The 26,550-nt window shown below is 37.3% G+C and overlaps 1 protein-coding gene across 2 annotated transcripts in view; it reads left to right on the top strand.

The window, feature by feature from the left end:
• The window catches only part of LOC134655904 (ETS-like protein pointed), a 180,006-nt gene that overhangs the window by 39,809 nt on the left and 113,647 nt on the right, over nt 1-26,550 (top strand). For both annotated transcript variants that reach the window (XM_063511403.1, XM_063511402.1), the window contains exon 3: nt 13,939-14,059. In XM_063511403.1, the coding sequence (XP_063367473.1) occupies nt 13,939-14,059 (121 nt within the window). The remainder of the gene's footprint in view (nt 1-13,938; nt 14,060-26,550) is intronic.

The raw sequence follows: 26,550 nt of genomic DNA, 5'->3' as shown, positions 1-26,550 counted from the left end.
TTCTGAGTCATGGTTGTGTTCTTTAAGTATTTGTATATTATATCTATCGTTGTCTGAGTACCCACAACCCTTCTTGAGCTTATCGTGGGGCTTAGTCAATTTGTGTAAAAATTTCCATTAATACTTATTTATTTATTTATTATAGTGTTTAGTTTTAATCTAAAAATCTAGTGCACGATACCTAACGAGAGTTTCGTGTAAACAATTAGAAATACCTGTAGGTATTATACATAATATGTATAATACAGATGTACCTAAATTTAAAAATCTCCTTGGTCGTGTCATAGTAAATACCTAATGTAAATAACACATTTATATATTTCCTGTTGATATATATAATTCGCAACAACATGATTAGCGAACAAAAACTATTAATGAACATGAACTGATAAAAATATCCGGCACGAATGGTCTAGGTACTTGCGATATTTTTGTAACTGTTTTTCCCCGTATCCCTTGCTTAAATACCTATAGCACCCATGTCCTTAAAGTACATACATACCTATAAAGTAATAATTATGGTTTTCCTAAACTACAATGAGTTACCTGATAATTGCTTTCGTGCGTTGAAAGTGCGTATACGCGCGGGCGAGCGTCAAAGAAAATAGACAAATTGCACAAATTGAGTCAATTGCATTACTACTCGTATATTGTTTGTTGCACGAGCCGGAAACGCTGATTTTATATTAAATGCGTCTTTTAAGCCACCCTATAGATAATGTACCATACGGTTCTGGTGTCCACGCAGCGACCATGTGTCCCTCCCTTCTTCACACTTCGGTGATTGCCGTTGGTGCCCCTTTCCGGGGAATAAAATTAGTTGATGCGTACTATGTTCATTATTACGGGCTGCCATCGTATAGCACTCAAACTTACAGATAGCGGGTCTTATGATGTTTAGTTACCTAACCCATATTGTCTCAATATCTATTCTGGCGGCATAGACAAGATGACAAACGCAAAACGAAAATGTATCGTAGGTAAGTTGCGATTGCCATTTTCTATCAAAAATTGTCTATTTCTTTAAGATTTTACAGAATGAGTACTTAGTCATCAGCTTTTCTATTCCAAGCACTTACTATATGTACTTGGAAATAACAGGTGTATTTTTCGGGAATTTATAACTCAAAAAGGATCACCTTGTGACTGGTCGTATGCCTATTACATACCTAGTATTAACCTAATTTGTTCATTACAAAACACAAAAACTAGAAAGAAATACCTTGAATACTAAAATCCCCTGTAGTCGCGTCTTTCATACATGATTCCAATGAATAGTGTCACAATTACAACTTGAAGCACACTTTTTCATATTTTGTCACTTGTGGTCTCGTTAAATATATAACACACTATAAGATTTTCGCTATTTAAATCAATAAATTGCGTAAAGTAATCATCTCAAGTTTTGGCATTGAGAATGACAGTGACATTGACAGCGTGACGTTCGGTCGTATTGAAGTCTGAACTCCTAGTACAGAGTTAATACAAACAGTCCAAAACGCCTAAGATTTTAAACTTCCCGCTATGTTTTGAGTATGTTTGCTACTAATAAACGTAAAATACTTCCACACAGGAGTGTTTTTCGGAAAGAGACTAAAAGTATCCCAAAGTAAAATAATGCTTGCAGGTTCGTGCGTGTAGAGGGGCTATAAAGCGTTCCTTTTTATTATAATTTAGTCTACTCAAACTGACTACCCGACTATTGCCTGTGAATGTGTGCGTAGACGTCATTGAGAATATCTCCGTCTTTCTCTAAGACGCAAGCGTGAAAGGGATAGATCTTGGTACTTTTGGTAAACGTTTGTCTTAATAAGTCACCGGTCGTAGGTTGCATAACGCTAATATGTACGGGGCAAATGACCTCTTCCTCAGTTCTGGTAGCCTGGTACTTTTGGTTAGCATAAATCGCTTGTTTCTCGTCCCCAGTCGCTACTATGTATCCAGTATCCACTATGTATCCACTAGGTATCCTGTATCCATTATGTATCCAATATGTCCCCAATATGTCTCTTGTATCCAATATGTCCCCAATATGTCTCTTGTATCCAATATGTCCCCATTATGTCTCTTGTATCCAATATGTCCCCATTAGGTCCCCTGTCTCCATTATGTATCCAATATGTCTCGTGTCTCCAATATGTCTCCATTATGTCTCCAGTATCCAATATGTCCCCAATATGTCTCTTGTATCCAATATGTCCCCATTAGGTCCCCTGTCTCCATTATGTATCCAATAAGTCTCTTGTCTCCAATATGTCTCCATTATGTCTCCAGTATCCAATATGTCCCCAATATGTCTCTTGTATCCAATAAGTCCCCATTAGGTCTCCTGTCCCCATTATGTATCCAATATGTCTCCAATAAGTCTCTTGTCTCCAATATGTCCCCATTATGTCTCCAGTATCCATTATGTCTCCAGTATCCATTAGGTCCCCAGTCTCCATTATGTATCCAATATGTCTCCAATAAGTCTCTTGTCTCCAATATGTCCCCATTAGGTCTCCAGTATCCATTATGTCTCCAGTATCCATTAGATCCCCAGTCTCCATTATGTATCCAATATGTCTATAATAAGTCTCTTGTCTCCAATATGTCCCCATTAGGTCTCCAGTATCCATTATGTCTCCAGTATCCATTAGGTCCCCAGTCTCCATTATGTATCCAATATGTCTCCAATAAGTCTCTTGGTCTCCAATATGTCTCCATTATGTCTCCAGTATCCAATATGTCCCCAATATGTCTCTTGTATCCAATAAGTCCCCATTAGGTCCCCTGTCTCCATTATGTCTCCAATAAGTCTCTTGTCTCCAATATGTCCCCATTATGTCTCCAGTATCCATTATGTCTCCAGTATCCATTAGGTCCCCAGTCTCCATTATGTATCCAATATGTCTCCAATAAGTCGCTTGTCTCCAATATGTACCCATTAGGTCCCCAGTATCCATTAGGTCTCCAGTATCCATTATGTCTCCAGTATCCATTATGTATCCATTATGTATCCAATATGTCCCCAATATGTCTCTTGTATCCAATATGTCCCCATTAGGTCCCCAGTATCCATTAGGTCCCCTGTATCCATTATGTCTCCAGTATCCATTATGTATCCACTATGTCTCCAATAAGTCTCTTGTATCCAATATGTATCCAGTCTCCAGTAGAGGGTATAAAAGGCCGGTGCGCGCCGCCGGCGGGGCATTCATTCTTCAACCATCGGACTAGCAGTGACTCTGGTTCTCGGGCGTTTAAATATTCGGTGAGCAAAGTTCCTCTACTACTGTTACTATGTTTGTTTTCGCTTGGAATTATCCTGGTGAATTTAAACGTGGAAATGGTGTCTGTGTTTGGTTTTACGGGGACAATATCGTCGTAAAGCTGATCTTAGACTTTTGTGGAGATTCTTTGTTACCGAGTACGGGATTTAAATATAGTGAAGTTTCCTATGCAGTGTTTTTCTAAGTGCCGCCACGTTATGCAGGGACAATATCGTTGCATAACAGGAACTTGGAAATTGTGTCTGTGTTTAGTTTTACGGGGACAATATCGTCGTAAAACTGAACTTAGGCTATTGCGGGGATTCTTTGCTACTGTGTGTAGTTATAGTGAAGTTTTCTACACTGTGTTTTCTAAGTGCCGTCACGTTATGCAGGGACAATATCGTTGCATAACAGGGGCTTGGAAAGCGTGTCTGTGTTTGGTTTTGTGGGGACAATATCGTCATAAAACTGAACTTAGATAAAGGTGTCTAAGGAAATTTCATTTCTGTGTTTAGTTCGTTGATTTTGTGAGTAGTTTGGTTCATAAAATAGAACCTAGTTATTTTAGTGTTTTACTATGGGGTCTTTTGCTATATATTTTAAAACCAGATCATTGTTTGGACTGACTGTTTGTCCGGCTGGACCGCTCACCCCTTGCGGTGTTAAATGTGAGCTGTCTAGGAGTCTTTTTGTTCCAAGATGAGGGTTATCTTGGCACCTTCTCTTTACCAACATAGAAGGTGAAAAACGTCTCCCTCCTTAGCTCTCCAATGTCCAGCTGTTAGATGAATAGTGGGGGTGTCACATGCGCATCATCCGGAGTAATCTGGGCCCATTTGAAATCTACAGTATTTGGAGGCTTCGTATATTAAATATATTTATTTATACCATTTATATACATAATAGGGACCTGTCTTACCCATGTTGCCACCCTGCCTCTGTGCAACCCGCCATGGGGGGAGACAAGCCCACGAGCTGTTAGGTTGCATTCTCGGAATCGCTCGCCGAACTCTTACAGCTTCTTAGTAGGGATACACTTGCGTATATTCCAAAGTACCAGGTCGATGGTAAGTACGAACTGTACTTTGGTTATACTAGAGTAGGGACAAGGGTAGGTTTAGGGTAAATTCACACACTAATTATTCGGAATTTAGGGTTCATTTTAGTCTTGGTCTGTAAAACTGATATATTTCTCCTTTTAAAGGACTTCAACTAAAGTCTCGCTATACTAAAATTTTGCGTAAATAGGTATAGGGTTCCAATTGCTTAAATCTTCCAATATTTTAATTTATTTGGGGAAAATAATTAATGTAAAATCTTATCTCTATTTTTATTTATGAAGTTCTGGTTTTCTGATGTAAAGACGAGGTACTGAGTATTACAATCATGTTTCTAAGGTATTTACACAATAAAATCATAAATATCAAGTTGGGATTAGGAACACAGTCTATTCGGAGATAGAAAATCGACGACTAGCTGTTTTAGGGAACCTTTGGCAGGCAAGAGTAATCCAAAGGATAATTTGAGTGAAATAATGCTCATCTTGATAATTCAGTCTCATAAAATATAGTACATTTTTAACAAATAAACTTAGTACTTCGTTCATACTTCTAAAAAACTAGAAATACAGTTTATATTTTAGTTCTGGGGAATGGAAATGGGATTCGCATCCCTAGTTTTTGAAATAAAAAAGAATAGTAATTTTGATGACTGATGGATACTTTGACACTTCTTTCCATAGCCATCTAGGCACGCATAGGTTCCGAAGTGTTGGTCATAGCCCGTCTGGCTAAAGAGGTAGGGTAGGAGTTCCAATTGACCTTGCTGATTGGACTAGGAGCCCCCAATCCTGCATCGAGCGTATGGGTAGCATATTTCGAATAGAAGCTGGTAGATAATAATATTAACTTGAAATGCTAGGGTGTAAATGGGCTTACCCCAGGAGTGCTACTCATATGTTATCCCGGAGGCTTAATAGATTGTAGCAGGCTTTTACCAACCCCATTTATAAACTCATTTTACCAAATATATTTCTTTTATATCAGTATAATCATATATGCTGCATTTACCTAAATAATATCATTTGAAGTAAAATATAACTCCATTTACATTACACTAATAGATTCTGGTAACTTTTGGTACTATTTCTGTATTTTAATAAATTATTCTAGTAAGTTACTCGTTAGCGTCATAATAAATGTGCTTCCAATATCTTAAAATATTTATCCTAAAGTCCAGGTAATTGTAAATAAAATCAGAGTCCAAAATTTAGCTGATACTCATTAAAGAACTTAGGGTACCGCGGTTCACTTCGAGGGGTCCTAACGCTAGACTAGACGATCACGACTAAATCACTTGGCCATATTCTAAGGGTAAATCTAAAAGGGGGGTTTATATTAAGGTTAGTTAAGTAAGTAAGTAGGTAGTGGGAGGTGACAACCTTTATATTTACAAGCATTTATAAAATAAAATATAAGTAGCACTTATTCTAAAGTAAAGTAAGACGGACGTAATGGCCACCTAATCATTAGAACAGGCGCGTGCCGAACCGGGGCCTTGTTGCTTTATCACCAACATTTCAATAGCCATTCATCTCACGGCTGAAAAAGTGAAGTATGTGTCTGTCAATCGTTCGCACTATTAGGAGGTGTAAGTGAGTTCGTGCCCCCAATATAGATAATCACGTGGCGCAGGGCAGGGGTGACCCCCGATAAAAATACACGCCCGTTTACGGGTAATCATCGCGCGCTTCAGTTAGTTGCACTAATTATTAGTTAACTTCTAGACATTTTATTTTGTACATGAGATATTTTGTTAGCAGGTGTGTTGCAGCGATTGATATAGGTACCTAAAGGTAAATTATCAACATACATCGGGGTTTTCGGTGCGGGAATGATTTCGTGTATTTATAACTTTGTTTATTGTAAAATAATTTCATTTATTCACTTCAATCAATCAGCACTTACAGATGAACCTTACGTGCTAATTGGCATTACATTGCTTAGTGTCTAGCATGCATTAACTACAATAAATACAATAAAATACAATCGGATTAAATCAAAACTTAAATTATATGTACAATACCGAATAATTATGGAATTAGGAACAATATTAATGTCAAAATCGTCTAAATAAAATAATGATAATAATTTAAATGATATGTACCTATATAAGAAGATTAAAATCAAATAAAATAAATATTACTATTTTCATTTTTAAAAATATGTCACAATTTACTCTAATAGGATTAATATTAAATTCATTTATACATAATAAATAGGCACATAACTGATTTATACCTAATAATGCACTCATTCGTAAATAATGGAGCTAGTGGTTACGATTTTCTCGATATAACGACATGATGCGGCTAGGAATTTGGTCTCGGTTGTATTGAAGATATCGAGTTGGTCGTCGCTGTCTAATATGTCGTTCAGTAGCGTCTGTGCTTGGTAAAGAGGAGAGTTAGCAAGCAAGCGAGTTCGAGTTGTAGGGACAGCGAAGAGACCGCGGCGTCGAGGACGTAGCACTTTAGCAGTGAGTCGGGGAACACGAATTGCTATTTGTGACAGTAATTGGGAGTTAGTTATTGTCCCTCGTATTAGTTGGAAGAAATATTTGACTAGATATATACTCCTGCGGGTTTCGAGGGATGTGTAGTCTACCATACCCAACACGAATAATGTTGGATACAGAAGAGGATAATACCCGTATAATTTCTTATATAGGAACCTAACGAAGGATTTTTGGACTCTTTCCACTAGAAGCGTGTAATGTTTTTCGTGGGGATTCCAAATAATCCAAATAATTACCAAACTATGAATTAAATGTATAGTAAGGTCCAAATGTGCTTAGAAATGTTAAATTAGTATTGTTTTTTACAGTTTTTACCTGTTATTTGGCTAGTGTAAAACATTCCCGCACCGAAAACCCCGATGTATGATTAATTGATTATCAATTTTATCCCCACCCTTTTTTTTTTCTTTTTTTTCTGACGATCACAATAAGTATACCTACCTATATAAATTGACATTAATGTAATTTGTACTGTAATCATATGTTGTGAAAAAATTAAATCTAATCTAATCTAATTTATGTTTTGAAATGATTTATATAGCTGGTCAACCAAATCTTGTCAGTAAAAAAAGGCGCGAAATTCAAATTTTCTATGGGACGATATCCCTTCGCGCCTACATTTTTCAAATTTGCCGCCTTTTTCTACTGTCAAGATCTGGTTGACCAAGTATAATTATGTTGTTAACTAAGGAACTGAAATTAGATTTAACAAATTCTTTAGAAAAGTAGTCTGCTAACTTTTATCAGCATAACGGAATCAGAAAAACAATTTTAGTATCTTTTTAATGAGAATATAGTAAGTGCTCAAAACCAAGTGGCTTTAAAATGCTTAATCAGTTGACATAACTTTGATTTTATAGATAAGGATCGCATATTTTATGTGATGCCATAAAGGGTCCGCATTATAGTCAGAGCTCGCTTGTTCGACAGATTGCCCCTGATTGGAGCGAGGGGACAGCCTGATTCGATTTTGACGTTTTTATTGGGTAATATTGATATACTTTGTGATTAGGATCGTGTCAGGGCTCCAATACATTCAATTGAGAAGGGTCAGAACACCTATTGATAAGATATCCAGCAGGGCTAAAAATACCGAATTCCACTCTGTAGCGTGCACTTATGTATTCAAGATCGTAGACTTATACACTAATAGTGTGCAGTAAGAAATAAATTAAAAACTAAGTACGTAGGTGCGGAGCTTTCATCTTTAGACGAACGGTTTTCGCTTATTTGAGTAGGAACGTGTACTCACGTTAACCTTGACTAACAATTGGGACCGGTCAAAAAACCGGATTTAACTTTACGTTTATTATGATCAAAGCTCATCGATTCAATTGTTTCTGAATATTTTTAAGCAGTGCATGTCCGCCAGCGGAAGCTTATTTCGCTCCGTGAATAGAGAATCGAGTTGACCGCTCGTACCGATTTCAATAATAATCGTGGCTGGGTACACCATGTTCTTAGTTCTATTTATGGGATATTTCGACTTAAGGGGACGGTATATGACGTTTTCGATTTAGAGCTCACTTTGTGCAATCAATTTGTTCAAGAAATGTTTAATAACTGCATTAAATTATACGTAAATTTGTTCACGAAGAAGCCGTGTACCGGCTCTTCACGGCATAATATTTTTTATTTGCTGTAATTCTCTACAAATCGACACTAAAAGTATCCAAAAATCAAAATATGGAGTTCCGTTTGAGCAACACGCATTACAGTTTTGCCTTTAACGGTAATTGAGTTGTTGTGTGATTTTGAAAGCTAGATAACTAAACTAGCAAATTATTACCTACTTATATTTTTACTCACAAATACAACACAGAAATTCAATCCCAAATGTAAACTTTCGTACAATTTCCATACATTGACGACATCACTCAAAATTCTTCTTCGAGTCAGATGGCCGCTGGCCTTGGATCGAAGCAGACGTGTACGTCGTTGTAGCTCGTTTTTGACATTATTTAGACATTTCATCATATACGCATACGAAAATGTATACCAGTAGATAAATTGTATTTCAAAAAATAGGGTAAATAAATTTATTTAAAATTTGATTTGTTGTTATTTACAGGTCGTAACGATCGAAAACAGCAGTAAACTATCCTAAAACAATACGATTACAATTGAATTTAAGTAACTTGTTCCTTCAAAACCCGCTTAAAATAAAAAAAGTTTAAAGACTCGTTTTACTGATTGGGATTGATTTTCATTATGCTGGTATCAATTTTGCGTCATTAAAAAAAAGTATATGACTTCTGTACGTCAATGACATTTGATGTCAATTGTAATCTTGTATTTACGTTAGAGAATATTATATATTCATTTAAATATTACTTACCTATTAATACGAAGCGTAATTCGTTTAATACCTGAAAGTCTTAGTGTCTACACCTACTTTGTTGCCGTTCGTTCCGTCTATATGTGTGCGATTACGTGCTGTTCTCAATAATCAAGAAACAAGCCATAATCTTCAAGAATAAAATAACAGCAAGACCAGCATTTAGTACTAACTAGTTTTTGCGGATTTGGAGACAAGAGATGAAGCTTACAGGCTAATACCGCTGCGGTCTGGTTATTGTTATGTGTATATATCGAGTATTATATAAATTTACTATAAAATAACAATGTTTTATTTCAATGACATTATGTGCGTAGGTATGTATGTTTCGGTGATTATAAGAATTTTGTCCACACAATAATCGTGCAAAGCAGAGACTGCATCATGCTTTCTTTACGGTATAAGCGGTATGGTACCGTTATTATTTATCAATACCGGTTCGTTTTGAAGGTAAAACTATACCGGTTGAAATACAAAGTACGGTACCGGTATAAAATTACAGCAGGGACAACCATTTTTATAGGTGTACAGTCAGCTGCAGAGAAAAGGTACGACCAGATAGATAATTGTATGCAGGGGTGGTACCTTTTCTCTGCAGCTAGCTGTACCTAAACCATCATTGACCGAGCGTTGGCGAAGGTCTCCGTTTCAACTTGGGCAAAAATGCTTTCGTATGTCCGAATTCTTCTCCTTTGCATATCACATTTCTCAACTGATTCTCGTGAAAATTTGGTAGTCCGATATAATTATTCGGTTTCTTTTTTTTTGAACAATTTAAAATAGGCAGAAATAGTCATAAAGGACTTAAGCGCCAGTAGGGTCTGTGACACTTAAGACCACTGCGATTATTAGGTACTTACTGGCCCCTATTTCACCACGACCACGGTGACAGGTGCGACAGTTGTCGACATCACTGTTGCTGACGTCACAGGCCTCCATAGGCTACGGTAACCGCTTACCATCGGACGGGCGATGTGCTTGTTTGCCACCAACATTTTAATAAATAAATAAACTCCATTATATTGCCACTAAAAAATTCTTATTTTGCGAAGCTAATGACAATTGTCACAAGAAACACGGCAACTGTATCGAAATTGCGACACAGAACTCATTTCCTGTCAAGACTTACCGAAAATTCTTTGAAAAATCTTGTGACAATTGTCACAAGATTTTTTCGCGAGAGAAATGTCTGTTTTATCCGATATAATAAAGTTTTTTTTAATAATAGGTACAATGACGGTGGCAAACACGAATACGGCCCGCCCGATGGTAAGCGGTAACTGTATTATTAAATTGTACAACGGGACTTAATCGCGTATCTAAGTTTTAAGATTTACCTCCGACGTTTCGAGGACGGCGTTGTCCCCGTGGTCTCGGAGAAGACTGGCTTAAGTTGACATCAGCATCTTCTAACCGCGCGAGTTTTTCGAACTACCCGCACTTGGTCTTGTTTATCCGCTTGAACGTTTTGCGGTTCCGTTGTACAATTTAATAATGTGTAAAAATCGTGAAAGTTTAAATCAGTGTTAGCGGTAACTGTAGTCCATGGATGCCTATGGCGTCAATAACAGTGATGTTTTTGTCGTACCTGTCACCGTGGTGAAATAGGGGCCAGATTACGCCGCGCCGCGTGGAACGTGAGGTGCATTGGGGTAAATGCATACCATTCACTCAAGGAAAATAATCTCCCTTATAAGATCACTCGTGTGTCTGCCATTTTGTTAAAGCCAATTTTCACCGTAACTACTGGACTAGTTCAATTGAAATTTCGTACACATATGTCAAGTAAGGAAGTAGTAAGTCGGTGATCCGAAGATGAGTAACGTAAATAAATGAACTTTTAACTTTGCGGCGATTTTTGGTATCATGTGACATATCAGATATAATACATAATTATAAGTAGGTGAGCAAAAATGTACCATAACCTAACTCAGAATTGTATTACATAAATACATATACAAAAAATAGTTCAACGCCAAAAGATTAATGGAAGACCTATGTCCTATAATAGGTGAGTTGGTCTTAAACAAAAAATATGCAATAAAAATGTGTAACTGTGGAACCCATAGTGAATCCTACTCGTACATGATCGGTTTTTATATTATGTACCTATAAGATATTTTCTACTTTATACTTTATAAGTGTACCTACATAATATTTACTTATAAGCAGTTGTCACGTAAAATATTTGTAGATTTTTTTGGAAGTATGTGTCACATCATCATCATCTTCCTCGCGTTGTCCCGGCATTTTGACACGGCTCATGGGAGCCTGGGGTCCGCTTGGCAATTAATCCCATAAATTGGCGTGGGCACTAATTTTTATGAAAGCGACTGCCATCTGACCTTCCAACCCATAGGGGGTAAACTAGGCTCTTATTGGGATTAGTCCGGTTTTCTCACGATGTTTTCCTTCACCGAAAAGCGACTGGTAAATATCAAATGATATTTCGTACATAAGTTCCGAAAAACTCATTGGTACGAGCCGGAATTGCAATTCGCACGCTCTTACCGCTAGGCCTCCAGCGATTTTTTTGAAGTATGTATAGCACAAAAAAAATATTTAGAAATGTAACATTTAAGGTAGGTAATTAAAATACGGTATAAACATTATTGGAGAAGACTTGGAGGAAGTGTCATAGGGATCTACATTCGATGCGTGGAAAACAAGTTCTTTTGTCTAATTATAATCCATCGGCAAACACGCGAGCGCATAAAACGAAAATCTTTTTTTTTTCACTCCCTAAAACTCCCTTAACCTAATAACAGTAAAACAAAAAATAAAATATAGAGGGTTACCAACCAGCCAAAGAATTATAAGTAGATATATGCACTTATCCCAACGCACCTCACGTTCTACTCTGCACGGGGTTCATTGCCGCTCCTACCGCCGTAAGTAACTATCAACACCTACATTATCAAGGCTACGATCGAAGATAATCGCTTCAGCACTGAAATAATACCGGTGGAATACCGGTATAATATTTTTTATTTTAATTGTATTAATTTAATAGTGAAACAAAAGGCGAATATACCACATAAAAGTAAATCGGTAAAGATATTAGGGGTACATTAGCCAACACTGTTTCCATATATTTTCAAATTTTATTTTGTCCGCCTTAATTAAATTTTGCACCCTGCCGGAACTTTATTTATTTAAATTCTCATTTAATTGATTTTGAGTCTTATGAAAAGTCGTATAGAGTAGTAAATAAAATTTTACATCTGACTTAATGACATCTGGTTTTATTCGGTTTAACTTTAGAAAACGCGTATCTCGACAAAGCCATAATGTAGAAAATTGTCAACAACCAAATGAATTATTAGAATTTAAATACGTCACGTGTGACATGAACAGACAAGGAAAGCAAGATTAAATGTATTGTTTCTCTTTCTTCTTTCAATGGAACGCTTTTCCTAAAAGGAGGCCACTAAACTCAAAACGCTATCTTAAAAAAAACTTGATGGGTCAGTGACCTGTCCCAGTAAAGTGAGGTAGTGTGCGTGAAGTGCGCTTGTGTGTGAAATGGGGTAAATTGACAGAATCTGAAAATTTACCCACCTCTACCGTCACCTTAAAAGCTGAACGGACAGCGTTGTTTGGAGGAGGGAGAGTAATGGGCGCGAGATGTAAACATTGTTAACACGAGGCAGTCAATGAATTTATGGTTACATTGTGCCTCGAGAGTCTGCAATTCTTGCCGTAAAACATCACACTTTATATTCATTTCAGTATAACTGAAAGTGCTGTAAAATTTAATCTTTCTTTTAAAATGTTCCCGTGGATTCATTATAAAATCCGTAAGAAACCTTTACATAACCCTGCGTGATTTATGGTCAGGTGGCTAGTGTGCTTTTGTTGAACAAGAGCAAGTTCCAAGTCAAGTAGGATACGTGTAAGTCGTTCTATAATCCCTACTAATATTGTCTATTTCTACTTGGAAACTTTGTAGAGTAAGTGTAAATAGGATACTCCAATAACGCACGTTTCATCATACCTGGTCATTTCGTCGGTTTTAGTTTTAAATTATACACCCACCTGTGACCTAAATAATTCTAATTCTTCAGCACAAGGGTCTGAATGACATGACGTCACCGTCTTTGCACGCACCTTTCTTAGAAACCATCAAAACTCAAATGTCAAATGAGGTGTCAAGGCCGGTTCGGTATAATCGTTTCAATGTCGGCGAACTTAAATATTTATTATTGACCCCAAGTAATTAGTCGTCGGTTCTGTATCCCTGATTGTTTGTTTTTTATAAACTTTTGCAATTCAGGAAAAAAACTACTCTTGTATTTCGTCGGGTGACAAGTAAAAGTCACTAACTAACACCATTGAAATTATTGGACAAATAAACCGTGTTACAAGTGTAATAAAGTGCATTGTTACTTTAATTTTTTGATAGTACTTAGTGACTTTTGACTGACTGACTAATAAATGAGATGCCCAAGAAATCAAAATGACTCTTAGAAATATAAAGTTTATTGGTGTAGAAGATCTACACAGTCGGTAATTTTTTCACAATTGTACTAATGGTGCTGGGTTTTATTCCAGAAGATCACACGGACTTAACCGCTTCCCAAACCTTACTTAGTGCAGTAACTGATGCCAGGGACGCAGCTATAGATTAGACACGCTAGACATATTCGCATCACATTTCTACGTATTGCTGCGCCCTGTCGTACTGAACTAACTAAAATGTGTTTAACGATTTTCGTCCATGCGTTGTTCTTATCCAATCACCGTTCTAACGTTCTATTGTTTTTCCAGTGCGATGAGGGCGGCGGCGCGGTGGAGGGCATCAAGAGCGAACCGCCGGAGAACGAGGAGCCGCGAGCCATGCAGAAGGTGCCTTCGCTCTCGGACCTGTCCGACCCGGAGGCGTCATTAGGTAAGTCGTAGCCTTAAGTCAGACTCGTTAACGCTGGTCCGCGGACCACTGGTGTTGTCTCGAAGCACCTGAAGTGAAGGCTAACCAAGATGACAGTCGTATGTACTTCAACAAATGCCAAACTAAAAGAAATTATAAATTATAACACTTTTTACAACTACATACTTCTTACAGTCTAATTAAGTATGCATCCACTATGCATCCCTTAACACTAGCAAGATTAACTTCCTTACTGGTTCCTTTGCCATGCGAGCATGGCTTATATAATAGTGTAGACAAATTCATACAAATTTCCCCTAACACGGCTGAAGGTTGGCCATTACTCAATCACCGACCCCGGCGTAAATCAGTGGCAGTTGTACTAACACCCACAGTTGACCAGACGTAGACCTTATCTTGTTGCCATAAGGCTTACGAGTGGCTAGTTGTGGTGCAACGGAAACAAACGACTTGCGTCCGGCGAAGCCAACTTAGCCGCCCTGAGCGCTAGGAAACACCAATTGCCCAGTATCCGAAGATCAGCGAGTCGGATTTTGAATTCCGACAGCTTTGAATAATCGCTCGGAAGGCGTGAATCTTGGTGCCGTTTTGCAGTGTTTCAATTTGTGCTATAGGTATATCCATATCTGCGTTAATAAACTATCTAGGGATCCTAGGGTTTCCAATCCAGGGGTATCGACTAGGACCCCAAAAAACGCCTACCCACTCCCTTACACAAGAGGGATTGGAGGAATATAAATACTAGGGGGGAGAAGGCAAGTTGATATTGCATGTAAAATTTAAACTCCAGGTGGCAGTTGCCCCCCTTTGCGGGTGGGGAGGAGGGGGGAGCCTGCCTACGCTCCAGATTACCAATTCCACGATATTGGGATAGTCTTCTAATCACGGAAAGAAGCGAATACCGTTCCTGAGATTATAAACCCAAATAACATCCCAAATATTTCAAATCCTGGCTATTGTTGCACTTGAATTCAACATGCCTGATTATCCAGTGCGATACACAGCGATAATCGATCGTTACGCGGCCACGGGGCTAGATGATTAGCAAATAGGTGAAGCCGAATAGGATAATACGGCGCATCCTCGTTAGTGCAGCATCAGCCGCTGTTTTCATAACTGATCGCTTACGTGCTATAGTTTATAGCTTGACATGCAGGTAGGGTTGGCAAAGTCTCAAATGTGTATCATCCGTAATAATAACCGAAAGACGTTCATTGCTGGACAAAGGCCTCCCCCAATAATCTCCTAAAACACCGGCCGTGCGCTGCCTTCTTAAACTAGAACGACTAGCTTTCAAATGCTTTCATGGTTTCCTCTTTAAATATAAATATACCTAAAGCCGAAACGCGATGACGGGAATGTCAGAATTTCTGATTTTTGGGGCTTATTGCGTTGAACTCGTATCTTATTTTAAATCACTCGAAATCCTAAGACGTGAGATTTAGCTAGTGCAAAATGCACACGTCGGTTGAACTCGATGTGTTAATTGTAATCAGTCGATGTAACGAGGGTAGTGAACCGCTCGAAACGTGTCTGAAGGCTCGCGCCGGGGTGGCCGCCGCATACGGGCCCATTGTTCCTACAACTGTCTGTATGTTCCACGTGGGAGCGGATCATGCATCGTTTGTTTTACTAACATGCACCAAAACATGGGGCCCAAGCGGCGACAAAGGACCTACATGAGAAAGACGCTAAAAAGTTGAGTTAATTGCTTACAATGGCTTTGACATGAAATTTTATTGCGTATTGTGTAGCGAATTCAAAACAAAAAAATCACATGACTAATATCAGTCTCGAAAACACATTAGTACCTACATTTTTCCCCTCTCATATTCCTGCTGGTATCAGGGCTAATTATTTAGTTCTGACTTCAGGATTATGTTATCGTCAACGGTTTCTCTTTTTTTCCATCTAATTTTTTTTTACCCGATTTCAATAAGCTCACTTCAAAACAACGTAACCATACTTACAAACACTACCTCCATACTCGTGAATGAATGAACGTAACTGGATACAATCGTTCTGAATGAACGGGCTCCGTCCCGCCGCGTGCGCAGCGTAATTAAAAAGCTTTAGAACATTTAGCTGACTAGTGAGATTATGCCACCCTCGACGGTGTACTCTACATGAAATTCACACTAAAAATGCCTTACGGCATGACTTGATTGTATTTTGAACATGAGCATGGACATTTTGTGTTTTGAGCATTCACTTGAAAATAAAATCTAACTAAAGCCCCATTTAGACGGTTCAAGAACTTAATTGCATACGATTTTCGTTACTTTGCAGTATTTGGTCGATCGACTGAATTCATTGTAGGTACTCTGGGCTTTAACCGCGAAAATCGAAGTTCGCAAATTGCGGGCGTCTTTCTCTGCCACTCTAATTACGCCTTCATTGGAGTAAAGGCGAAAGATCCCCGCAATTTGCGAATTTCGGTTTTCGCGGTAGGCCTTCTGTAGTTTAGCAATGTATCGAATATTGCATGTAAGTTCTTGAACCGTTAGAGACAACGTTAACAATTGTTTTTACAGTATTATCGTTTATTTGTGTGGCCCATTCGTATCGTACTTGCCATTTAAAATACAATACGATACCTCATACAATACACAGTTTACAATACATTTCTTGTAACAATGACTGAGAGAGCTGTCTATATTAACTTACTTTGGTAAGTTATATTCTTTGAGTTGTTAAAGATTTCTGCTATATATTACGATACGAGTCTCTCACTATTAGCTGTTGACGTCCTCCTATCGCATCTAAACACAACCACATTGCATATACATATAGTCTAAAATTTATAAATTGCATTATCAGCTACAAGTACCACTTGGCACATGCGTATCATAGACAACGCTACCAATTTGTCGCTATCTCGTCATGAGTCATGTTGAACGTAGATATGTAGGTATAAATGTACCGACAAAGTTTATGTGCCAAATGATTGTTGAGATCAATTACATGCTAACATATGCAGAGCTGTGAGAATGCCGCCTACTCGTTGCTACTATTTTGATTGACATACCTACATACATATATTATTATCACTAAAATATTGCGCTTTTTTTAACTTTCAGTTAGATATTTAATTACACAAACGGGTCTAACGCGATATAATTTCATTGGTCTTTCCGTGACCACAGCTGGTGCAACTCAGCTGAAACGTCGGAATTAAAGGTAAAAACAATGAAATTATATCGCGTTAGACCCGTTTGTGTAATTAAATATGTGTACAAAGCGCGAGAGTTTTCAGTTAGATGGTGAATATATGATCAGAAGACGAGACGATTCGTCATCATGTTAGAACCAGTTCTGTGTCAGACATGATGACGAAATATTTAATGCATCTATTGGCGAAATAGATACATGGTAGGGTATGGCAAACGGAGAAATAAAAGCAAAAATATGAACTGTCGTAGGCCCAAATTTAGAGCAAAGTCTATAGGCACATTTTACGGTACTGCGATTTCCAACCAACGAACCAGTATCAAAAAGTGAGAGATATAACAGTAGACATTCCTGAGAACTCGATAGGTGTTCTCGAGAGGATGTTGCGGTGTCCACTTCCTCGGCGTGTTGCACCGCGCGCAGGATGTTGCCAAAACTACTGCTTTTCATAAACTACTACAATTACATTACATTGCACTACACAAACATGCACTATGTGTTATGGCTGCTTGTGATATTTTGATTAACGAACATTATCGTGGATCATTCATAACATTCATTCAATCGATTATGTACGGCCATTGATGCGACGCACCTTTGTGGGATTATCTTTGTTGCGTCAGATGTATCAACGATATGGCATTGAGTTTGTTTTGTAAGACTTATATAATTATATCTTACAAGTGTAATTATTTTACAAGAAGTACAAGATAACTCCTTATTTGATTGAAGCTGTTCAAATACTATTTGTTAGTTTATTAAGCAAAGTTTAAATAGTTACATCTTCAGTTCATTATAGGCGCTTTGTTTGTGACATTTTAATACGTAATACCTAGTATACCTACCTACGTGGTACCTAATTTATTTCCACAAATCAATGATCTTAACTTATTATTATTATTGTTCTCACAATTTATTCATTCATTTATTACTTAGTTGATTAAATATCTCGTTTCGATGTGTATTTTTTTCTCATTTACTTATTTCAATTTTAATCAAATGACAACATGTGAAATAAATAAATTAGTTATTAAAGCAATGTTAGAGTAATTCCAATTTGTGGTAGAATAAAAGCGTTTTTATTTTATTTAAATACCTATTACGATTTATTCTATATGAAAAATTATGGTAGTGTTAGGAACTTAGATATTCGCCCAAACGCATCACACTTCGTCGTGAAAGTCTTCGTCAAATCGTCATTACCTCTACCTACAGAACATATTTTACGAAACACTTCATTCTTCATTAAATAAATGAACGATCATACAATAAAACAAAAATCTTTTTACTACATATTATTATTATATCCAGACAGAAATTGACATTTTGTGGGGTAACAGTACACTACTAATGGCTGGGTAAGCAGTTTTTTACGCTCCATCGAGTGGAAACCAAGTTTCGTATGTCACCTGCTTTTTATCACTTATTAACAGATTTTAAACTTTATGTTTAACTAAATAGAGCCCAAACTGTCCGCCGAGAGCTAATGTTTATTTAACTTTATTTTATGTCTCCATGACACATGTGTAGACCCTTAACCACTTGTGTGTCAGATGGCGTATCTTCAATCAATGTTAGCAGATCGCTTTAATTAACCGTCCCTTATTTTAGCAATTCATATCTATTCGAATTCCCACGGGAAGACTTGACTTTGCACATTTATTAGCTGAGGTTCACTTCAAGATCAGATTGGCAAATACAAAGCTAACTATTTCTGTCTTAGCCTATGTTGATACAAGAAAATTCTCATAACTGCCCTGAGGCATGGCTCACGAACACGTGTTGGGCTCGGCACACAGCGCCGACTGCTGTATGTATAGTTACACGCACACAAAGGAGGTTCATTCATCTGGACTGAATGGACGGCGAAAGCTCTCGAGGACTCTGCGCGCCTAGTACCGCGGCTCGACCAGTCGGCGGACATGTTGTTTCACTAGTTGACCAGAATAGCCGTTCCATTATTTCTTAGTAACGCCAGAAGCTATCCTATCCTAGATCAAAGAGATGTCTAGATAACCTGTAAAAATGCGTTAAATTTAGATGGTGTGCAGTAAGGGCAGTAAGTAGGTATTGCAGGTAGGCAAAACTTAGAAAGCTTAGATACCTACTAAATTGAGATAAATACACGTTCAGTTTGGTTGCTATAAATAAATACTTAGAACTTGCTTGATAAGATTGTTCAGATAAAATAATCTTGTCGTTATTGGGTATGTTTATACATAGTTTGATCATAAAAATATAAAAAGGCGATAACATTAACAGTACCTATACATATTAATAATCACATTTATGATTATGAACTTACCTGAAACGGCTGAAACTAAATACATACGTTTATATGTATGAACCTATACTAAAAATTACGTTTAGATGTATGTAGATACCTGAATAATTACCATACAGAATGTATGTATAGTAGGAATAATCGAATAGTAGGTAAGTAATTACAAATCAGCAAATTCAACTTCAGCAAACATACAACTTATGCGAGCTAGATATTAATATGTAGTATGTAAGTACTTGAAATCAAATTCATATTTAAAATCTCATTTCCCCATTTCCCATTTCCGAATCGCTTCCTGGCTGGCTGCATGAAGTTGTTTTGAATAATAACCTTTTTCTTCTAGAAAATCATCACGCAACTTCTTTTCCAACCGCCTAAGATAAGTTATACAGTTATAACTTATATACAAGATAGTATAAGTCGCCATTAATCAATAAAATTACCGACTTTACATGATTTATAATACAGCGTAAGTAATAAGTTAATCCAAACTTATAAATAATATCCGCACGTCGTAACGACATCGACAGGTAAAGGACCTTTTTAAATTCAGTATTTTTATAGTTTTTTTATTGACGATTTACTGAATAAAGCAAACAAAAAGCCAGTAAAAATTTATTAATTTGACGTTAACGTCGGATGGTTGATGCAAACGAATAATTTAAGTACGCTTTATTCGACTTTATGACATTGTAATAAGGTTTATATTGTGAATATTGTGATTGTATATTTATATTGTGTGCATTATATGCGCGGCGCGTCTCGCAGTCGCGCTAAGCATATCTCTCATAACTACAACTGAAAAACCCTTTGAGTGTGAAGTGTGAACACTATTGAGAATAAAATAAGGTCTAAATTTGAATGATTTTCCAGATGTAGTTACTGCATTTCTGCTTAGCGCAGCTTGCGACGCGTACGCGTAACTTAATGGGCTGCTCGGCACCTCTCCTGCTACTGTGTAGTTTGCATACAAATCGGGCCAGCATATACCGCACATACATATATTATGTGTGGTAGGATCAACGGCGGTTTTTAGGGTTCCGTACCCAAAGGGTAAAAACGGGACCCTATTACTAAGACTCCGCTGTCCGTCCGTCCGTCCATCCGTCCGTCCGTCCGTCCGTCCGTCCGTCCGTCCATCTGTCACCAGGCTGTATCTCACGAACCGTGATAGCTAGACAGTTGAAATTTTCACAGATGATGTATTTCTGTTGCCGCTATAACAACAAATACTAAAAACAGAATAAAATAAAGATTTAAGTGGGGCTCCCATACAACAAACGTGATTTTTGACCGAAGTTAAGCAACGTCGGGCGGGGTCAGTACTTGGATGGGTGACCGTTTTTTTTGGTTGTTTTTTTTTTGCTTGTTTTGCTCTATTTTTTGTTGATGGTGCGGAACCCTCCGTGCGCGAGTCCGACTCGCACTTGGCCGGTTTTTTTATTCCTTTATGATCGCTCGGACGGACTTGAAAACTGTATCTTTTATTTTATCCATCTGTATTAAATATTTTTCATTCATCCCTATATTCCCTATATATACTAATATTATAAATGCGAAAGTAACTTTGTCTGTCTGTCTGCTACCTCTTCACACTTAAACCGCTGAACCGATTGAGATGAAACTTGGTATGAACTATGAAGATAGTTTGAGGACTTTGACGCCACGGAAAGGTCATGGGATAGTTTTTATAAATCAGACGAACTTGCGGACGGAAGCTAGTTTATAATAACACGACACGATACGAGTTGAGACAGTTGTATCTGTCTGGTTTTATTTTTGTTGCCAGAAATTCTAATACAAAGCAAATATACCTAACGAGTAGAAAGTTTGTACCTATGTAGAACTTTTAATTGGCATTAATATGGGCATTTTCACTTTGCTTCCCATCAGGCGATTGCCCACTGCCTCCTATATCATTAAAAAATACCTCTACTATTTTAGCAATATCGAGGTTAGGTACGCACACCTACACTGGTGCACCAAGGATTTGAAGTCATGACTGAGGAAGCAAATGTTCTCATTTGCTTGCACTTCTGTCCAAGAGAGAATTTCACCAAACCAGAATATTCGCACATTGCGCTGGAGTTTGGGACCTTTATGATTTATTAGCCAATAAATCTGTAGCCGACTCGTTATGATACTCTAAAGACGTTTGAAAGCCTGCCAACTTGCGGTAACGAACGTATACCTAAAATCTACCGAAACGACCACAACTTGCAAAAACTGCATTACATTTTTTATCTTATTGCCTAACTATACGGTTGATATTTGAACGGGAATTGTTAAAATTTTCTGAAACTATAAAGAACAACATAACAACACTGCTCTGTGTAAAATAATTAAAATAAAATTATGGCCGATATAAAGAAAACATCCAATTATTTTCATTATGAATGTTTTTTTATTAACATGGAGACCCTAACTTTATTACATACATAATATTAAAAAATCATACTCAATAGCTCTTCTTATTACTATGTAAATGGTAGGAACAGAAATAGAATCCTAAATCAACATGCCTGTTTCTCGGAGACATAAAAACAAGGTTTGTAAGCAAACGTGCGCCTACGCTTTTGTTTTTGTTTTTTTTCATACAACTTTGGTATTACTAGCGCCACCTACCGAACGTCGGGTCATTTGAAGAGTCGGGTATGAAGACAGAGTTGGCGTTGTAGTTCCCAAGCGTTACGGTAGGTGGCGATGTGCGATGTAGTTCAGTCCGCTGAGTTAAGAGGGCGACACTTGAATGATTTTATTGAATTTATCATTATTTAGAACCTTGGCAAAATAAAATAAACTAAATAGTCTGAGCGAAATAATACGTGTATTATTGTATAAATGCCTAGCACATATTAATAAATGAAAATGAAAATCAAAGAGTAGAAAAGGTGATCTGACTGCTAAAAAAGATTTCTTCCATGCATTATTTCACCCCAAAGAATAAGAGCTACTAGCACTTGACGCTATAGCTATAGTATCCTAAAATAAGACATGTAGGAGAGACATTTGCTAATGACGCATTATTGCTCTTACGTTAACAATATACCTACCTATTTCGGCTATTTCCTGGCACTTACCTTTGCAGGCATTAGGTAATCCCAGTTACACATTTGGAAGTGGTTAGAAAAATTAATTATAATGATGTACCTATAGGTACTATACTAAAGAATGATATTGATAACTGTCATTCGTTTTTAATAGCCAGGTAAGTATGTGAAGCAAAGCCAGATAGCATCTAATATCGGTGGCGCATAGTTTGCGCGAGTGACGTCACGGGGTGGCGCGGGGGTGCGGGGGCGGCCGTGGGAACCGCGCGGCAGGTGCGCCAGCGCCGACCGGCCACTGATCCTGCACGCACACACGCAACAAACGTGTTCCGTGTACGCACACATAGCCACAAGCCCGTTATTGGGAAACTTTTTAAGATCGGTTAAATCCTAATTAGACTAATTCAATTGATAAAAGTCTGTTATTTTTATGATTTTACAAAAAATCAGGACGCATATGGAAATCGTGTTCAAAATTTCGTCATGATAACGCAGATAACGGATGTAAATAATTGCACTTCACTTCCTGTGCATTTATAAGTTGTTTACAACTTTTCCAAGCTTTTATTTTACTTCATACGTTTGCCTTCAGAAGTTCAGATAAGGTATAATCTGTGATAAGGTTGGGAATGTTGGGATAGGTACCTATATTATGTAGGTATATTATAACTTTACATTTGTCAAATAACCCACCCCCTATCAGATAGGTAAATACAGGTTCCGTTTTGTTTCTAATCGAATTATTTTATCTGGTCCTATAATGAAGCTCAAAGGTGAACTTTGTAAATGTATTAATTTTCCAATCCATCAGATCAGTTTAGATTCGTTATAAATAATGAGCAATTAATCATTCTTTTAATAAAATTTCTACAAGAACCTCCATGGTTCCACCATTTTGAAAAAATACTAAAAACTGAAACGATTTTTGCCCAAGCTGAATAAAATTGGAAACCTTCTCTTCGCTCGGCAACAACGAAAAAAATAACAACCAAAACACACTTGTGAATATCGGAAATCTCACTCTACACTGTTACAGGCTATTAATTGATACAAAATTAAATCTATTAATGCCATTGACTATTAGCAGAATTTTAATAAACTACTTATAAAATATTTATTAAAAAAGCCCCTGGTGAACCAGGGAAAGAGGTGAATCTAATAAAGCCACATCAAAGAGGAAACATCCGCAGCACGGCGGAGGAATCTAATTTTTGTCCCGGTTTATTGAATCTGCCTCCGGCGGTCACTTGGTAACCCAATTAGTGGGCTTTTATCGCCAAAGGTTTTTAAAAGTTGTTCAATCATTAGTTGCTCTTTTACCTTCGAGGACATGGCCGGCAATTTGTTCCGTGGAGAAAAACTAAGGCAATTTTATTGCTGATTTTGTGCCAGAAGATATTTATGCTTTAAATTTGAGAGAATTCCGAGATATAATATGTATTACTCGTATTGTTTACTTAGTTTTAGGATTAATAATAAAAGCAGTTATCGTTTATCAGGTATATTTCAGCAATGAGGGACATTTTTATATTCATCCAAGATAGAAGCTAGGAACTATACCTAGCTTAAAGTAATGAAAAATATATTTTTATGGAAAAATAATACGCTTAACATTTAAGAGATGAAAATATATCATTTTCCAAATCTCAATATAGCATTTTTCCAAATAGGTATGTTATATTATAAAAGAGTAAGCCATTAAGAAAATGCAATAATTTCTAGATACGGTTTTTTTTTCTGCATAAAGACTTAAATGGAGACTGCATCAATTTCCTTTATTCCTCAGTTTCGGTTTATCATCTCAGCTCTATATTTATCTTCTGTAGGTAAGTGCTTAAGTATGTAACAAATCAACTTTATCCTTAAATATTCTATTGCGAATTTTGGTACGAAGAAATATCGTAGCACCATAATAGTCTTAATAGCATCGTTAATCATAAACAACGTTTAGAAGTTCCGCAAATCGTTTGAACAATGGCTATTTACCGTTATCGTTAAGGTGTTACGGCGCACGTAATGATAAAATATCACTAATTACAATGTTTGATGGTCCACATCGCTCTTCGTGAAATTACTTCAAATAGAATAAGACTGGTGAGGAATTGGTGGGAGTGGCTTTACAATCGGAACAAATACTCGTATGTATGTGAGCTCTTTTCCCTATACTAAAATGACAATCCATTTGTCCGCTTTCCTACCTAAACATCCTACATAAGGAGTATAAGGACCAATTTTAGTATTAAAATGACAAATCGGTGTAGGTAATATTTTTTTGGCAATCTGATTGTAATTTTCAGTATCTAAGGATGCCGTGTGGTGGCCGGCTTTAGAATAGCGCCAACCCTCACATAGGATAAGGGTGTCGTACGAGGCGACTAAGTCCACAAACGAAGCAAGAAGGTATTTCGTTACAGGGGAGATGTTCCTCTTAGCATTGGTTTACAATCCATCTAGGAGAAGGATACTTTAAAATAAAACCCGGAATGGAGTTTCCGTAAGGCGCGAGTAGGATCCAACCTGAAATAAGCGGCAGATTCCTGCAGCCGACCTGTCTCCACACGTATTGGCTCGCCTTTCCTGTGGGATAAGACAGTGAAGCCGAGAGGGTAATGCAGGTGCTGGGCATCCCTGCGTGTCCTTAATTCCGTCCCAGGCGGGGTGATAGGATATTTCTCCGGTTTTACACCATAAATCGTCTGCAATAGACGCTAAGGCCAATCAAGGATATAAAAACACTTGGTAGAATATGTAGCTTTTCGATACAACCCAAGTTGTATTTTTTTTGCGGGTGTTTAGTTTCCTTGAATGTCGGATGGACTTGTGGGGGACTACTCGTATGGACCGGAATGAGGTGATTGATGTGCGGCAAAGAGTTATGGAATAGGTATCAGAATACTGCACCGATCCCAAATCCCGTTTAAGTGTGAATATTTAATTGCTATTATTAGATAGTAATAATTCCATCAATATTTATTAAATTACATTAGTATTTATCTTCGTCTAACTCCTTACAAAATGTTAGCTGGTTAAAAAATAGGTAAGTACATATATACATATTGATATGATCTCAATCTTAAATAACCTCCTCTCTGACCAATAAGTAAATGAATGCAAGCATGGAAAACGTATCAATATCATATTTTTAAAATTTGTAGTACGGGCAGTACAGCTTTATTTACGAAACTCTGAGTTGAGACAAAATGTAAAATATTAAATAAAAATTGTTCTGTGACTTTTTACGTGTTAACTTTTTACTGATCTCCACACTAGGTAATGCCTGTCCCGTGGAAGAAAATGTTCATGCATAAATAGGATGCTGATCGTACTGAAGCCCTCGTCAGTGTAATTTAGAGCGGTAAACAGCTCGAGGCGTGGCAGGGGCGTGAGCACTCGGCTTAAAACGGACTTTTGATTAATTGTTAATGAGCTAAGTGTTAATCGTTGTGTCCAGGTTAACTACTTACCGGTAACATTAACGATATTTAATTGCCTTTAACTGTTACCGTTGTTCATCCATATTTCTTAGGCGGGTTTGTTCACAGTCATTATGTAAATTGTAAACCATATATTCTAGTTAACTTTATCGATTTTAACATTTTTAACCTTAACGATTTTCACACATTATTTTGAGTAACGAGTCGAATAACATACTTTTTGAAAAGTATGTTACTCGACTACTGTGTACTTCTTTCTGGAAGGAGTTAAGATCTAAGTAGCAAGCGCGCCTTCTAGTAGAAAGTTAAGGTTAGGCATATAGGTTAAAGTTTAAGAGGTAATGTACCCAGGGATCGGATACCGGTATTTTTTGTATGGGAACGGAAACGGTATTTTTTCGTTCTTTGCTAATTACTTCATTTCTAATTGGGCAATCTAATAATACGAAGTCGTAACCTAAAAACACAACTGAGTCCTACATGTCGAGTATAAAATAATTCGAAAAATATGGTTGTTTCTAAGTTTTTGCAAAAAACCGGTTCCGATCCCTG

The sequence above is a fragment of the Cydia amplana genome, chromosome 17 (assembly GCF_948474715.1).
Source record: "Cydia amplana chromosome 17, ilCydAmpl1.1, whole genome shotgun sequence".
NCBI classification, from domain to species: domain Eukaryota; kingdom Metazoa; phylum Arthropoda; class Insecta; order Lepidoptera; family Tortricidae; genus Cydia; species Cydia amplana.
Note: the sequence above shows the minus strand (reverse complement) of the source record. Positions and strands in the feature narration are given on the sequence as shown.